The sequence below is a fragment of the Plecotus auritus genome (genome assembly GCF_963455305.1).
Source record: "Plecotus auritus genome assembly, chromosome: 10".
NCBI lineage: Eukaryota > Metazoa > Chordata > Mammalia > Chiroptera > Vespertilionidae > Plecotus > Plecotus auritus.
Genome location: NC_137785.1, coordinates 47,634,540 through 47,651,314, shown reverse-complemented (window position 1 = coordinate 47,651,314; position 16,775 = coordinate 47,634,540). Strand labels below are relative to the sequence as shown.

General features: G+C 52.2%; 1 protein-coding gene across 4 annotated transcripts in view; it reads left to right on the top strand.

The window, feature by feature from the left end:
- DUS2 (dihydrouridine synthase 2) overlaps positions 1–11,727 on the top strand; it is a 34,295-nt gene extending 22,568 nt beyond the window's left edge. For 2 of the 4 annotated variants that reach the window (XM_080643491.1, XM_080643490.1), the window contains 9 exons: positions 127–197; positions 2,550–2,636; positions 4,149–4,317; positions 6,778–6,899; positions 8,204–8,353; positions 9,704–9,791; positions 10,665–10,705; positions 10,839–10,912; positions 11,146–11,727. In XM_080643491.1, the coding sequence (XP_080499617.1) occupies positions 127–197; positions 2,550–2,636; positions 4,149–4,317; positions 6,778–6,899; positions 8,204–8,353; positions 9,704–9,791; positions 10,665–10,705; positions 10,839–10,912; positions 11,146–11,225 (882 nt within the window). In that variant the 3' untranslated portion in view covers positions 11,226–11,727. The remainder of the gene's footprint in view (positions 1–126; positions 198–2,549; positions 2,637–4,148; positions 4,318–6,777; positions 6,900–8,203; positions 8,354–9,703; positions 9,792–10,664; positions 10,706–10,838; positions 10,913–11,145) is intronic. The other 2 variants (XM_080643489.1, XM_080643488.1) reach the window with 1 other exon arrangement.
- Positions 11,728–16,775: the final 5,048 nt, after the last annotated feature.

Below are 16,775 nucleotides of genomic sequence, written 5' to 3'. Positions count from 1 at the left end.
TTTTGGGGGTGATGTTTATTTGGGGTGTCAGTAATTTTTGAGGAGCTGAATTAGGTTTGGAGGAGGGAGCTGGCAGCTGCTCCCTCTGTGGCTTCAGTAACCTCCCTGTGCGGTCCTCTTCCTCAGCTGGAAGATACCCTGAACCTTGTGAAGCGGATAGAGAGGACTGGCATTGCCGCCATCGCAGTTCATGGGAGGTGAGTAGTTGCTTTCCTAGTGACTGCCTTGTAGGAAGGTCCTCAGCCATCCTAATGATCCTTCACCAGACCCCAGGTGACAGCTAAGTTCTCTTCTACATATGCAGCCTACCTCTGCCTAGCTCTTTGACATCCTGGTGGTGGTCAAACTCTGTATGGGCTTGCATTTTCCTTTGTTTCATTCATTGAGCATCTACTGATGGTAGGCACTTCACTGAGCTTTAGAGACAGAGAGAGGAGGAGGAAGGAGAAGTGCCCTTACCCTCACTAATGGTGTAAATGGTAAAGATGGAATGATTTGCTCAAAATTGCATCATGCAGCCAGGATGTGGGGGAATTAGAACTCTGACTCTGAATCTCATCTTCTTCCCATTACGTTGAGCAATCGCTGTTCTTTTTTTAAAAAATATATATTTTATTGATATTTTACAGAGAGGAAGGGAGAGGGATAGAGAGCTAGAAACATCGATGAGAGAAACATCAATCAGCTGCCTCCTGCACACCTCCCACTGGGGATGTGCCCGCAACCCAGGTACATGCCCTTGACCGGAATCGAACCCGGGACCCTTCAGTCCGCAGGCCGATGCCCTATCCACTGAGCCAAACCAGTTTCGGCCAATCGCTGTTCTTTTAAAGGCACTGCCTCTTTTGTCTGCCCCTGTTGGATTGCCAGCTGACACAGTGACTGCTTGAAACAGTCCTTGTTTCTGTAGCTGATGCACACTCTGCTGAGAGCTGAGGTGTTGCTGAAGGCTACCCTGGGTTTCCCAGTCAAACTTGTTTCCTATGTCCAGGCTGTGCTTTTGTATAGAATCCCAGGTCAGTAGACTTTGGCCAGAGTGACCTCTCTTCCCTGAGTGATGTTCCTTTTGGGTTCAGGGGTTTGAGGGAACAGCCCATTTTTTGCTGGTTGTGCCTCTTCTAGCATTTTCAGAAAATGGAACCCAGAACTCCAACATATAAAATAGAAAATCAGAGCTGTATTGATGGAAACCAGTAGGGGGAGGTGAAAGGCCATACCCCTCATATACCCTGAGGCAATAGGCTCTGGGCTCAGACTGCCTGGTTTAATTTTCTTTCTTTTTTTTTAAAAAAAAGGTTTTTATTGATTTCAGAGAGAGGAAGGAGGAGGAGGGACAGAGGGATAGAAACATCAGCAATGACAGAGAATCATTGATTGGCTGTCTCCTGCACACCTCCTACTGGGTATTGAACCCCCAACCCGGGCATGTACCCTGACTGGGAATCTAACCGTAACCTCCTGGTTCATGGGTGACTCAACCATTCAGCTACTCCGGCCGGGCCAGACTGCGTGGTTTGCTGCTTGTTGGCTGGGTATCCCAGCTCTGCTGCTTGTTGGCTGTGTAGCCTTAGACAAATCATTTAACCTCTCTGAGTACCGTACTCCGCATTTGAAAATTAAGATATTTCTGCTTTATAAAGCTCCTTTCTACCAGTAGTTGGAAACACTGTGAAGAGAGATTTCAGCACCTTTAAAAAGGGACTCTGGCCATCAAAGCTGTTAAGGATGGCTAGCATTGGCTGCTGTGAATGGGAAGGTGAAGGCAGAGGCTGGGTTGAACTGGGCTTTCTGAGGCCCTGTGGCCCCTGACCCTTTGGTTGAGGAGTGTAGCAGAGGGGACACTCAGACAAGACCTGGGTAAGAGCTGTCTGGTCAACCACCTTTCTTTCTTGTTCCTGAGCACAGCTTAGGTCAGGGCTCTCCTCAACATCTGTAAGTCTCATCTCATCCACAAGAACTGGCAGTTGACCTTAGAAGGAGGGGACCTAGGTTGTGGTCCTGCCTCCTCTGTGTCTCGTGACAGCCATGGTCTGCCCTGGCTGCTGGGTCCACCCTGGGCCAGGTGCCTCTCCCCAGGATCAGCTGTGCAACTTGGCTTCAGCATAGGCAGCTGTGTGGGAGTGGCCAGTCTGAACAGCAGCAGCTGTCCTAGTCCTTTAGGGAGGGCAGGACCAGTTCACTGGGGGTAGCATTCTTATGGCACTGTCCCTCATCTCTGGTCAAGGTGAGAGGAAGCCAGGGAAAGGCGGAGTGACCTTGGGAGTCAGGCCACCCACATCAGCCTTCTGCATCATCCCCCTGCAGCTATGCCTCACCTGTAGGCCTCCGAGAGCTGGACTTGCCTTCTCAGCAGAGACCTGTGCTGCTCCTGCCCCTCACAGCGGAGGTCATGGAGAGCCATCCACTGTGGACCCCTATCCGTGATGGCCACATGACTTTTCTGAGGTTCAGTAGGGAGGACAGTGGGGTTGACTAATGTAACCCTGTGTGAACTGTGACATGACCTTTGGCACTCAGCCCTCAGCCCGTCATGTTTGTTTATCTCCAAGGAAGCGGGAGGAGCGACCTCAACACCCTGTCAGCTGTGAAACCATCAAAGCCATTGCTGAAACCCTCTCCATTCCTGTCATAGCCAAGTAAGCCTCCCTTCCTCATCATTGATGTTTTCATGCCGCACCTCACTCTGAGGGTATTTGATCGGGCATATAAAAATGGAAGGTGATAGCATTAAAATCTGACCTTAAGGGAAAAGAAAAAAGGGTGGTATGAAAAATGAAGTTGGTAATGAGGCAGACAAGTGCCTGTCATGTTTCTTGGCTTCTGGTGAGTGGCTGATGTAGGTGTGCAGTAGGCAGGGGTCCAGGGCATTCTGATGGATGGGTTGAGGGCAGGAGTATTCAGGGGACAGGGAGAACAAGGAGGTGGCCACCGAAGCAGGCCCAGGGGAAGGTGATGTCACACCAGGGTTAGGTGTGCAGGATGTAGGGTGAGGAGGCCCAAGTCAGAGCACATAGAGCTATACAGGGGTGGGCAAAATAGGTTTTCAATTGTGAGTACATGAAACAAAGAGTTTATTCTTGTGTTATTTATTAATTATTGTATTATTTTCCATACAAATAACTGTAAACCTACTCTTGCCCACCCTGTGTGGTTCAAGGTTCATAAGGCCAATCACAGTCCAAAGTCCAAACAAGCAATCTGAGCAGCTACAGGACCTGGAACCTAGACGGGCAGGTGTGAGGTACCAATGACCAGCCCAAAGACTTAGTAGTCAGACAGTGTCCATTTGCTCCTGTGTAGGCCAGTGGGGAGTCCAGAGCAGCCCTGCACCTTAGGATGGCACGGAACCTGATGGCAGGATGGGGACAGGGAAGTTCCAAAGCCCTGAAGCCCTGACAAAAGGCATGCCTGCCTGCGGGGATGGAGGGAGAGAGCTAAGGGTGGGGTTGGTAGCCAGGCCCAGCCTTTCCCAGGCCAAGGAGTTTTAGGGGTGGTCTGGAAAGGGTAGGGCTACTCAAGACACTGGACCCTCTTACTGCTTCTCCCCCCGCCCCACAAACACACAATGCTGTTTCTGGACCGAGGCTGCTGCCTGGCTCCTAATGGAACAGGTGAAGACAGCAGTTTACAAGAGGGCCCTTGGGGCTGCACGGTGGCAGGAAGGGAAATTGCAACCAAACGGGGCCTCTTTCCTTCCTCTCACGATCATCACTGCATTGTTCCCTCTCTAGGGTTTTGACCCAGCGTTTAGTGGGCATATAGGTGCCCCAGCCTGGGGGGTGGGGGTTCCTGTAATTTCAGTGTCCACTTATAGACCCATGTCTTCAGATGTGGGCTGGCTTTAGCCACTGTTTAGGATGAAGTGGAAGGAAGGTAAAATCTCAGGGATACCTGTTAAGTGCCAGGCATGGTTTGGGCTGCTTTTCTGTATTATCTCAGTTAGTGCTCCTGACCCCACAGTGTGTGTGTGTGTGTGTGTGTGTGTGTGTGTGTGTGTGTGTGTGTGTGAATCTCCAGGCTCCATAGGTGCTCACAGCTGAGCCACACACAGTTAATGAGAGACAGACCTGGGAGTTGCCTTTTTCTGAAAATGCTGGGACAAAGATGGGAAAACCGCCCCCCCTCCCCCAATCCCTGTTGCCTTTCAGTGGAGGATCTCACGACCACATCCAAGATTATTTGGACATCGAGGACTTTCGACAAGCTACAGCAGCCTCTTCAGTGATGGTGGCCCGAGCTGCCATGTGGAACCCATCCATCTTCCTCAAGGAGGGTCTGCGACCCCTGGAGGAGGTCATGCAGAAGTACATCCGATACGTACGTCTCTGCACTTTTTTGAGACAAACATTTATCCCTGTCTGCCCATTCCTGTAGAAAGCGTGTTGGGTCAGCCCCGAGCCGCCAGCTGGCAGCAGCCCTCTTGTCCCTCTCCTTTTCTTTTTTTAAATATATTTTATTGATTTTCTACAGAGAGGAAAGGAGAGGGATAGAGAGTCAGAAACATCGATGAGAGAGAAACATCGATCAGCTGCCTCCTGCACACTCCCCACTGGGTATGTGCCTGCAACCAAGGTACATGCCCTTGACCAGAATCGAACCTGGATCCCTTGAGTCCGCAGGCCGGTGCTCCATCCCCTGAGCCAAACCGGTCAGGGCCCTCTCCTTTTCTTTTCAGCTCTGGTCATGCAGCTTTGGTCACCAGACTGCAGTATGAAGAAGGAGTGCCAGGGAGGCGTACCCCTAACTACCTCCTTCTAAAGCTTCCAAGGTGTGGGGTCATAGCAGGGACCTCTGGATCCAGGATGCCTTTGGGGCCCCAAACACAACCTTTTTCTCGTTTTCCACCCCAGACATACACGTGCCTGCACAGTGACAGTGGGGTCTGTGTCACTGAAGATATCCATGCCATTAGGTTTGCACCAGAGTAGCCACAGCTGGGAGGAGCCGTTGTAGTTGCTGTTGTTGAGGACTGATTATCTCCATAGAGATGTCTCACCTTTCATCAGTCAGAGTCACTCAAAACTCTTCTCTTGCTAATTCTCAGAATGCTTTAACCCCTAACTTAGGGAATAACCCAGTGTTAACCCTCTCCTTAGGGAATAGCTTTTTCTTTTCACTGGGAGTTTGATGGCAGTGCCAGAGGCATTTCCCTGTAAAGGAATTTTTTTGACAAGTTCACCTACCTGTCCCTTTGGCACAACTCTGGAACTCTGTGGGACTCTGTGGTCAGCCGTGCATGTCTACAGGTGGAGGTAGTGAATGGTCCTCACATTCTTCGTGAGTTGGGTCTGCGCTGTCACCCAGAGCAGACTTCCACCCTCCTCTTCCATCCTGGGGCTCACACCCTCCTGGAAAGGTCAGGAGCTTCTCAGATCCGAAGACTGCCTATGTCCTCTTCAAGCCCTGGCAGCTGTGGCTGTCATGGCTTGGGGTCTCCCCAGGGCTGGGGATGATAGGAGTCCCTGAGGCCCTTGTCCAGAGCTGGGCAGCCTCTGTCCTCGAGCCTCCCTTGCTCAATGCTGCAGCTGTCATTCCCTTGGTTCTGGGTGTCCTGTTAGGCCAGTTAGTGACCAAATTGGGCCTTCTTCCTTCCTCTCACGATCACCACTGCATTGCTCCCTCTCCAGTGGCCTGGGCCAACCAGAGGCACAGGGGGCTTGCTTCAGCCCAGGTCAGATGTCTAGCTCTTTTGGCAAGTCTGTTATAGAGAAGACATGTTCAGTTGTGCTGAGCTTGCGCACTGGGTGAAAGGTGCTTTTATCATTCCTGCTCAGCCTGACCTGTGGCAGATCTTCAGGAGTGTTTGTTGTGCTGCCCGGCCGGAGTGGCTCATAGTTCCACAGTGGCTCATAGTTGGAGCATCGTCCTTTGCACTGAAACATTGCCGGTTCGATCCCCGATCAGGGCACATATGGAAGGCAACTGATTGATGTTTCTCTCTCACATCATTTTTTTTTTTTTAATTTCTCTCCCTTCCTTTCTCTAAGCATGTTCTTGGGTGAGGTTAAAAAACAAAACAAAGAGTGTTTGTTTTCCTTGAGAAAGGGAGCGGCTTTCAAGCATAGGCAGAGCTGTTTCTGGTCCAGCCAGGTGTTTTCTGTCCCAAGTAAGCTGACTCAAGGCCGGCTGGGGCTTACCCACATATCCCTGCTTTGTCCTGAGCGAGTGATGGCACTGAAGACATAGGCCTCATGCGATTAGAAAAGCATAGGGGGCAAGGAGTTAGAGGGGGTTCTGGAGGACTGGGGCACCCTTCACGCATGCTCTCTGGCCTGTGAAGTAGTGTTTCAGCTGCATCTCATGCTTGTATAGCTCAGTGAAGTGACAACACACGTGAACATGCTGAGTAGATGGTGCTGTACTTTACTCATGTAGAGGAAATTGGAGACAGGCCATTTAAGATATGGGAAGGGAAGGTTCCTACCATGGTTATAAGGAACGGAAGAATCCCACCCTGTCCTGGGGCTCTTCCTGCCACACCAGAATTTGACTTGTTCTTCCACCCTGTCCTAGATGATGCTTGGCAGCAGGTCCTCTATGGTTAACTCTGGTGGCTGAAGCCAGAGGGGCTCCCTGCACATCTGGACTTCAGACAGGCTGTCCAGTAGGGAGTGCTCCTGATTGGGGGCTTTGGCTGTGACCCTTGAGCTTTGTACCATTAACTGGAAGATTAGATGGCCAGGATGGAGGTGGCTCTTATGAGGTCCCACTATCTTAGCTGCAAGCACACTTCCACCTCGGGGGCAGCAGGTGGGCTCATGTTGGTTCTTCTTCCAGGCCGTACAGTATGACAATCACTACACCAACACCAAGCACTGCTTGTGCCAGATGCTGCGAGAACAGCTGGAGTCACCCCAGGGAAAGTTGCTCCATGCCGCCCAGTCTTCCCGGGAAATTTGGTGAGAGGGGCAGTGGGCTGTCCATCTGTCCTTGCAGGCATTGCCCAGGCTTGACCCTGAGCCCTAAGCTGACTCTACCAGGGAACCAGGGACACAACTTTTGGAGGCAGATGTGCAGGAGTGGGGTTGTGCCACAGCTTTGCCACACAGAAGGGGATACTGTCAAAGCTTTGGAACTTTATGTCCCTGGACTGATCTCAGCAGCAAAGTTTCGGATACTAGGGCACTAGTTGGATGGAGGAATGCAAGGGCTCAGCTTGGGAATTCCTGGGGAGGAAGGGGCTTTCCTGGTAACAGATCTATAATCACATGCAATGCCGCCAAGTCCCAGTTATCAAGAGAGTTGGGGGTGCAGAATGGAACCCTGGCCTGAGCCTGCGCCCACGTTCCATCACTCTGCAGTTTGAGAGACCACCCTTTGCTCCTCTACTCAAGATGGTTGACATTTGGGGCCCTCAGAACCTGACCTAGTGTCTGCTCCCACAACTCCCTATTTCCTATTTTCCTGCCTCCACACCTTTGCTCGTATTGGCTCTTCTACCTGAATGCTTTCTTCCCCTCATGTTGGCTGTCTGTATTCTGCCTCCTCCAAAGATGCCTTTCTGAACCATTCTCACCCCCAGACAACCATCTTTGTGAATGTCCACCTGTCCTTAAGATGCTTCCTAGAAGAAAAAGCGTTGCCCAAACCCTCCTCATCCTGGGCTTGTGGTGTTGGTTCTGTCCCTATGCCACCTAACTTAACCAGCTTGACCCAGGTGTCTTGTGTTTTCAAGACTATACTTTTCAAGAGTATAAATGTTGCTCTGGGTGGTACCTCAGTTTAGGTGAGGCCTAACTGCTTGTGGCCGGGGCAGGAAGTGGGGAACCACTCAGTGGTCAGGCCTCCGTTTCTTCTTCCTGTGGGCACACATGAAGACGAGGCTCTGCATGCCTCTGGCGCTTGATCTGTGTAGGTCAGCTTAGTCACTGCTGGCTGGGGAGACCTGCTTGTATGCTCTTCCTTGGAAGAGAGGCTGGGCTCAGATGATGGAGGTGACCTTAAGAAACTTTTCCACCCAGCCCTGCCTACAAAGTGGTACAAAGCTCAGTGGCCACACTCAGGGGTCCACATTCACTGTCCATCCCCCAGTCCAGAGTGATCCCAGGGGTGGGTAGCAGGTGCCTTCTGATGGCCAGATCCTGGAGGTGTTTTGGTGTATATGGAGTGGCATTTCTCAGTGGTGAGGCCCTGGTTCCTGCAGTAGTTCCCTGGATGCTGGCTCTACTAAGGGGTTTGCCCGGCTTGACTTGTCTTTATATAGTGAGGCCTTTGGCCTTGGTGCCTTCTATGAGGAGACCACACGAGAACTGGACTCCCGGCGGGCCGAGTTCCTGGCCAGGACCCCAGAGGAGGCGGAGGAGCCGGCTGAAGATACCTCTGGTGTCATTAAGATGGCTGTCAAGTTTGACCGGTAGGTCTCCAGCAGGCCTAAGCTTAGACCAGGGCCAGTGCCTTTGGGCTTCCCCGGGCTGGCAAGCTGGCTGTTGTACATGGTTAGCGACAAGTCAAGTTTGGGGACCACTGCTCTCTTTGGTTTGGATACTTGTTCTCAATTTTTAGCCACCCAACGAAGGCACTTTGGAGAAGATAGTCCCTGAGAGCCCAGGCAGCGCTGTCAAGGTTGTGCATGTTGTCCCAAGGGCCACTGGACTCCACCTTTGCCCTGACCTACTCCCCACCTCTCGGGTGAGAGGACTTCTCCCCTTCTGTCCCTGGAAGTCTTTTCCCTAGCCCCGAGGAACTAGCTGCCCACAAGGAGCTCTCCAATAGCAGTGGGACCCTTGTCTTTATCTGGCAAGTCCTACCCATACCCACTACCCCTCACCAGCCCTAGGGCGTCCTCTCTAGGCAGATATAGCTTCAGGCCAATTATTGCCTCAGACTGTGACTCAGCTTTGATTGGGTCCCTCATCCTTGTCCTCTGCAATCTGGTAGCTAAGCCTTTCTCAGGTTTCCAGGCCCAGGCCAGGAGCTAGTTTTGTCTGGCACTGGCTTGGGAGGAAGGGTGTAGGGACAACTATTGGGCAGTCACATCCATGGAGAACTCCTGGTAGAAAGTTGGAACGTGGTGCAGACTGACTCTGAAACCAGAGTCCACTGTGGATAAGCAGCAGTGGGTCATTTTTGACACTCAGCAAACATAATTAGGGTGTACTAAGCTAGATTCCTGAGACCTTTGTATGGCCACCTGCGTTCCTCACTCCCACCCACTCACCCCAGATCTTGTCTTGAGAGGCAAACCGGACCTTCCTTCTTGGCCGTCAAAGGCTATTTTCCAGGCTGGAGCTCAGAGTGCAGGAGTTCACTTCCCACCTCAATTCCCTAAGCATGCCGAAGCCCATCTTCCCTTTTGGCAGAATGCAGGCTCCAAGTTGCTGGTGGAACAGAAATGGAGGTCAGGGGAATAGGTACAGGAGTCTCATTTTTTAAAAATATATTTGTATTGATTTCAGAGAGGAAGGGAGAGGGGGAGAGAAACATCAATGATGAATCATTGATCGGCTGCCTCTTGCACAGCCCCCACTGGAGATCGAGCCTGCAACCTGGGCATGTGCTCTGACTGGGAATCCAACCGTGACCTCCTGGTTCATAGATTGTTGCTCAACCACCAGGCCATAAAGATAGGTGATACAGGAATCTTAAAGGCAGCAGCTCGATGTCTCTGTTCCTGTAGCTCCTACCAGGAACTAAATAGGGCCCCTGCCGAGAAATGGGTTGGTGATAGTGGGTGGGCCCTGACTACTTCCCCTCTTTTCCTTAGGAGAGCATATTCACCCCAGATCACCCCCAAGATGTGCCTACTGGAATGGTGCCGGAGGGAGAAGTTGGCGCAACCCATATATGAAACGGTGAGTTCCTGGCTGTGGCCTGCCCTGCCCTACAGCATTCCCACAGCTGGGGCTATCACCCCTGGTACACCTACAGCTTGTACCCTGGACTCCAGGCTGCTTGGTTCTCTGTAGGCACACAGTGGTTACTGGTGGTTGGGTTAGTTGCTGATAGTGCTTTCCCTTTGACAGTGGGCCTGTTGTCTAATTCTTGCTTCTCTCATAAAACTGAACTAGAGACCTAAGTAAAGGGCTGCCTGGGCTAGTCCAGTGGTGTTGCTTAGGGAGGGGAGATGTCTCTGGAAATGGCCAGTTGGCTTAGGAAGGATGCTCAAACCTGAAAGTTAGACACGTTTTTGGACCAGGCCTCAGCTAATGGGGCACAGAATGGGGCCCTAGACATGGGGGCCTTTGGTGAAAATTTTGAGACAGTATTGGTTCAATTCCTTTGGTCCCTATAACCATCTTGTTTAGGTGGCTCTGTCTCTTCTGGACTGGCCTTCTGACCTCCAAGCTTGTCCCTTCTGGACCGTGTGTCCTCCTCTGCCAGAGTAACATTTCTAAAGCAAATCTGAGCTCTGATTCCCTTGCTCAAGTCCTCAGCAGCTCAGAGCATGAGAACTCCCCCCTCCCCCGCCCCCGCCACTCAGCTCTCCTGCCACATCACCTGGTCTCTGCCAGGTGGATCTTCTTTGCCCCAGTCCTTGTCCCCTCTTACCCCTTTGCCATCTGGTGAACTACTTATTTTGGAGACCTGGCCCATCCAGTTGTCAGTAGGAGGAGTCTCCATAGTCACGCACAGCTAAGGGCCCTGATGGCCCGTTGCTTAGGTTCATGAGAGAACTCCAGACATGCTGTGGTGTCATTGTGTATCCATCTTTTTTTCCCCGGAAGATGCACCACACACTTCTGCTGGGGAGGAGCATGTGGAACAGGTAGCTTTCGTTTGACTGAGGTGGGAAGGACTTCCTTTTCTCTGCCTTCGACGTGACCCTGCAGGGGGGCTTCCAGGGCTGTTCCTGTTGCCCTCATGGAGCATCCTTGTTTCCTTTGCTCTCTTTGCACCAGGTTCAACGCCCCCTGGATCGCCTCTTCTGCTCTGTTGTCACTGTGGCTGAGCAAAAGTATCAGTCCACCTTGTGGTGAGTTTCCTCATCAGTGGCATGAGTTTTGGGGTGGAGGGCCTGCTTGTAGCATTGGCCTGGAAGTTTGGGGGGATGGTGTACCTGGATAGTGGCATCCCTGGGTTATGACCCCTTCCTCAGTTCAGTCAGAATCTGTGACAAGGGTATTGAGATTAAGGCCTCCCAGCCTCTAGTCCTGCCACCAGTGTGCCTGCCTCCCTGCCTTAATGCCCCATGCCTCATCTGCCCAGGGACAAGTCCAAGAAACTGGCGGAGCAGGCTGCAGCCATCGTCTGTCTGCGGAGCCAGGGCCTCCCTGAGGGTCGACTGAGTGAAGAGAGCCTCTCTTTGCACAAGCGTAAGAGGGAGGCACCTGACCAAGACCCTGGGGGCCCCAGAGCTCAGGAGCCAGCAATGCCTGGGGAGCTGTGCAAGAAGCCCTTTGTAACCTTGGGAAGTGGTAAAGAGAGCCCCCTGGAAGGCTGGTGATCACTGTCTTGACCCTGGTCAATGAGCCTGGCCCTAAGATGACTGTGGGTACAGAGCATGAACCAGATGCTGTTGGACAATTTGCTGCCCCTGCCTGACAGATGTTAAGAGGTTAGCCTGGGCCATCAGTCTGGAATATGGGCCAAGGTGTGCCCAGTGTACCCATCTCTCCTGGTAGATCTGAGTAGCAGGGCCAAGTTCCCAGTGATCTCAGTATTTTCTTTAAAAACAGGGGCTTTTTCAGGTAGCACCTCCCTAACCTGACATTGGTACAGTGCAATAAAGACACCCTCTACCCTTCCCCATGGCTGGCTGCTTCAGCCTTGGGCATCTTCACACATGGACTAATGGATGAGCTGGCATAATTATTCTACTTCCACCCTCTGTGAAGAGCTGGAGCGTCCTAAAAAGTATGAGTCTGGGTGGAGGTGGGGGACAGGGTAATCACCTTTAGTGCTCAATGGACTTGAACGGAACCAGGAAGGCAAGGCCCAAGAAGCCCATTCTACTGGTGGTAAACCTGAGGCAATGGCCATCGGTTGGCTTTCCTGAAGAAAGAAGATATGGAAGCTGGGGAACGGTTAGGGTTATCTGGACCTGCTCAGGCAAATTGGGAATGCTGGGTCTGAGCTGCAGCTGTCTGGAGCTCACATCTATGAGGTACCTGCTCTGGGCAGAGGAGACTGCTGAGGACAACAATTTTGGGCCCTTGTGATTGCCCGCCCACGCCACTGCCCCGCCCTCCGCCCCCACCATCCCGTTTAGGCCGGAAGGAAGTGGCAGATTCTCTTTAATTTCCTCCTGGCAGTGAGAAGCAAACAAACGGCTACCACAACTCAACTCCTTGTGAGGCCACCCACGCTCACTGGGAGGGGCATTCTGACCAAAGGTCCCTGCCCAGTGCCGCTCCTGCTTCCTCAGCTGTAAACACGCTGCTTCTCCTCACCCTTTCCAAGCTGTGTGGGGAGGGGGATTCCCCTTTGGACCAAGGAGATGCTCCTCCCATCTCCCCAGGGTCAGGTCCCTGTGCCAGCCAGCAGCCTCTGACCCAGCCTGAGTCAAGGGTTGGGCGGGTGAAGCCTCTGTCTCAGTCCTGGGGCTGCCTCTCCCTGCACCCCGTATTGCTCCTCTGTGTACAGATAAGGATACCGCACTACCACACTATGCCTCCCACAGTCCATGGCTTTCTGATGTTGGGCAAGTCACTTCTAGTCCTCACTGGGGCCAAGAGCCCCTCCTCTAAGAGTGGAATCAGCTGTTCTCTGCCTGCTTGAGGCTGGCTGGAGGATAAATAGGCTACCCTGTGAGACGGCACTACTATGTGGCTAATGGGTTCACTATGATGAGCCTGCCCTAACTAACTGCCCAAACCAGTGCTCCCAGAAAAGAGACCCCACCCAGGAGAGCGACTGAGGCTTAGTCTGTTCTCAGCCATCAAGCTTTAGGTACAATTTCTGATTTTTCTTACATAAAACTGTCTTCGTAAAAATGCCCCATTCACTTTTCCTTATACCCTGACTGGAACAGTGAAGCTCTAATGGACCTCCCCCGAGCCCCCAGGCATCCTGAGTCAGTCAGAGCTTAGGGGAGGACCCCTGAAGATTCACTTCCCCAGTAGGGTTGGGCTTTGTCCTCCAGCCTCTCTGCCCACCATTGTGGTTTCCTGGGGAAATCCCTTCTCTGGTGGGGTCAGATTCATTTTGGGCTGTAGAGAAGGAAAGGCAGGGGTAGAGGTCAGCCACTAAGATAGAGGCTGGAGTGTGGGGACTTTGAGGGCCCAGGAGAAGTACTGGGGATAGGGTCATTCCCAGGTGAGCAGGTAGGTAGGGGCTAGTACATGTTCCATGTCTAAGGATGTCTGACAAAGATCTTGGTTAAATATGTTTGCTCACAAATGGTCTCACTTTAGCAAACCTCAGTGAGGCCCACCTGGTCTCAGAGTGACATGCCTAAGACCTGGGACTGAGTGGAGGGCCCAGTCAGGTCTGAAAGCTCCAGCCACTGTTCTCACCATGCCCGCCTTAAACTAAGGCCTCTTAGACACTCAAATCCCTCTCTGGGCTAGTGGCCACAATACTTATCCATCCATTCTAGCCGTCTTGATTGACAACTTCCTCCTAGCTCATCACATTTTGGGGACAAATGATTTTGCTAAGAACATGAGAGGGAGAGATGAGTAAGGCTAGAGAGGGTAGCAGGTCTTCCAAAGACCACAGCAAGAAGACTGGACTTTGTGCAGATGAATGGGGAACTTCTTACCCTTGCAGTCCTGCACTTAGTTTCTTCCAGATGTCCCTCTTGCTCAGAACTCTTCCATGGCTCTTCACTGCCCTCTGGATCAAGTCCAAACTCCTTAGCCTAGCATTTGAGGACAAAGTGCTGACCCTGTCTTCTCAGCACCCTGTGCTGACTTCAGCAACTAACTTTCTCCAGTTGTAGACTGGAGCTGCTCAAGGGCAGTCCTCGTGTCCCTGATGGCCAGCCTTGTCATGGGGTGGCCAACAGGCACAGAAGAAGTATCAGACCTGGTTTGGCTCAGTGGATAGAGCGTCAGCCTGTGGACTAAAGGGTCCCGAGTTCGATTCTGGTCAAGGTCACATGTCTGGGTTGCAGGCTCAATCCCCAGTAGGGGGTGTGCAGGAGACAGCTGATCAGTGATTCTCATCATTGATGTTTCTATCTCTCCCTCTCCCTTCCTCTCTGAAATCAAGAAAAAATATATTTTAAAAAGTATCAAACAAGGGGATGTGTGAGATGGAGAAAGTTTTCTAAACTCTGACTTTCCTCCAAGTCTTCTGTTCCCTCTAATGTGGAACAAGGGGGTCTAGACTGGACTAAGCTGTCATCTCATGGCTCAGAGGCCACAGCAGAGCCTTCAACAAAGGGGGCTCAGAGCCAGGCCTGCAGCAACTGATGAAATAGATGGCTTTACCTAAATCTCAGGCCTGGCTGGCGTTCACAGGGGAGGGACAGAAGGCATGAAGGGACCCACAACTAGCCCAGACTAGGGTTCTGTCTACTGCACTGGTCCCTTGAGCTTCCTGGTTTCACAGGGCTCTCAGAAGGCTGGAGGTGAGTCAGATGACCTCCTGCCATCTAAAAGAGTTTTGGAGCTGGCCTGAGGAAGAGTTCATCTGGGAGGTCCTGGCCCTAAGTGAGGAAAAGGGGTGGAGAGAGTTCTTGTATTGGTGTGTGTATGTTGTGGTGGGGCCCTGTCACAGCCTGCAGAGCTCCCAGCCACTGCTGCCTTTCTTACAAAAGACATTCTTTCTAAAGTTTCTGCCTACTCCTGTCCCAGCTCTCATCACTGCATGGCAGGATTCTCAGTTTCCTCCAGACCAGAAATCTTCCCCAAGACCTGATTCCTAAGTTTTCTCCAGTGCAGTGGCTGACAACACAGCTGCATCACCCAGCATTTGATGGATAGGTGAATTTTTCAAGCCATCTACAGCTTCTGTGGTCCCTTTCTGTTGGTGGGGCTGACAGGCTCAGTTTCCCTCTTGCCTTTCCCCTGGCCTGGCTAGCTGAGTCACTGTTTCGGGTAAAATCATGTCTGGAGGACAGAGAGGCTAGATAAAGGTCTATTTTCACATCCAAATGATAACCTGGGAAGTATGTGTGAGGGGGCAGGGGACACATGAAATTGCATTGTTTTATGGGGAGAGGGAGGTAAGTTGGACAACCTTCTGGGGCCTTTCACTATACCAGGGTCATATTACATGTGGTACTAATTGGCAGGCCAGCCATCCATCTGCCTGGGGCAGAAGGCTTGGAAAAGTTAGTGTGGCTTTTGGCCTCTAAGTTTTACACTCAGTTCCTCAAGGTTGGAGATCCTTTGAAATCAAGACAGCTTATTGGGAGGATGTTGCACCCACTTAATGCCATTTGCTCCCTCTCTTTGACTACTGTTATTCTCTACTGCCTCCAACCTCCCCCACTTTCAGTTTAATCCAGTGATTCATTCAGAATTCTGATCATGGAAGTACCCTGCTCTAAACCCTTCTGTGGCTCCCTACTGCCCTCAGCATAAAGTCCAGATACCCCGCAGTGACCTGCAACACTATCTTCTCACTGCAGTTACTTTTTTTTTCTTGTATATTTTTTTGGTTAATTCTCACCCAAGGATATTTTCCCCATTGATTTCTAAAGAGAGTGGGAGGAAGGTGGTAGTGGTGGTGGTGGGGCAGGTTGGAGAGACAGAGACATCAATTGGTTGCCTTCTGCATGCCCCAACCTGGGCCAGGATTGAACCTGCAACCCAAGTACGTGCCATTGACTGGGAGTTGAACACAAGACCCTTCAGGCTGATGCTTTAACCACTGAGCCACTCTGGTCAGGACTCACTGCAGTTACTTTTGGTCTCCAAGACTGGAAATTGTTCTCTGCCTGCCCTAGAACCATCTTCCTCACCGCTTGTCCCTCTCTCCAATTCATACTTAGACCTGTGGAGAATTTGTAGCCAGCGGAATTATGAACCTCTGAGCTCTTGGCACAGCCCTAATCTCGACAGTGATTATAGATTTTCTGGCCTCTCCCCCACCCCTGAAAGGACACTAATTCATCTCTGCGTCCCCATTGGGTTCCTCTGCAACGCGCGCTTGTACGGATGCTACGCCCTGTGGTCCTGGAGCTAATGGAGTTGGCCACCTCCGTTCGCCCAGCTCCGCGTCCATCCTGGGCCTCGGAGCAGCTGTAAGTAAACAAGCCAGGTTCAGCGTCCCCGGGCACTGCCTCCATCCCAGGCCCCAGGAGGAGGCGTCTTGGATTGTCTCAGGGGAAGACTAGCTTGCTGGGGAGGAGCCAAAAGTGAAAACGGTTCTTTAACACAGTGTCAATTCCCCACTAACAGCACGATCCCTCCCGCTTTCATGTGCACTGGGACGCAGAGGTCACTAGTCCATGAGTGTCGCCAGTTCACGAAGGGCTTTCCAACTTCCAGCAGGGGACAGACTTTGATCATCAGGCTATGCCGAGGCCTCGAATGCGCCGCCGATTGTGCTCGAGGGAGCAGCTGCCAGGCCGGCTCATTGGGGCAGACAAAGGCGCAGCCTAGGAAGTGCGGGACCCGCCCAGTAGGGGTGGGCCTACAGCGACGCAAAGCTCCGACTCAGGACTGGTCGGGCTGCCCAGGTCTCCGGCTTCGCCCCGCCCAGGCTCGGTCTGGCTATTGACTTTACACACGGGTGCGCGGGCCTGGCTTAGAAGTTGGGACCGGAATAGAGGCCAAACTACAACTCCCAAGAAGTAGCTGGGCTATTCAGCTCTCCGTAATCACGTGACTTCCTTCTCCGGGAGACGAGGTCATGCAGTAGGCGGGTGAAAGGGCGGGGCCGTCGGGTTAGCCCGAGGCGCCAGTGGCCTATGGGCGGCCCAGTCAGACGAGCGCGCGGTA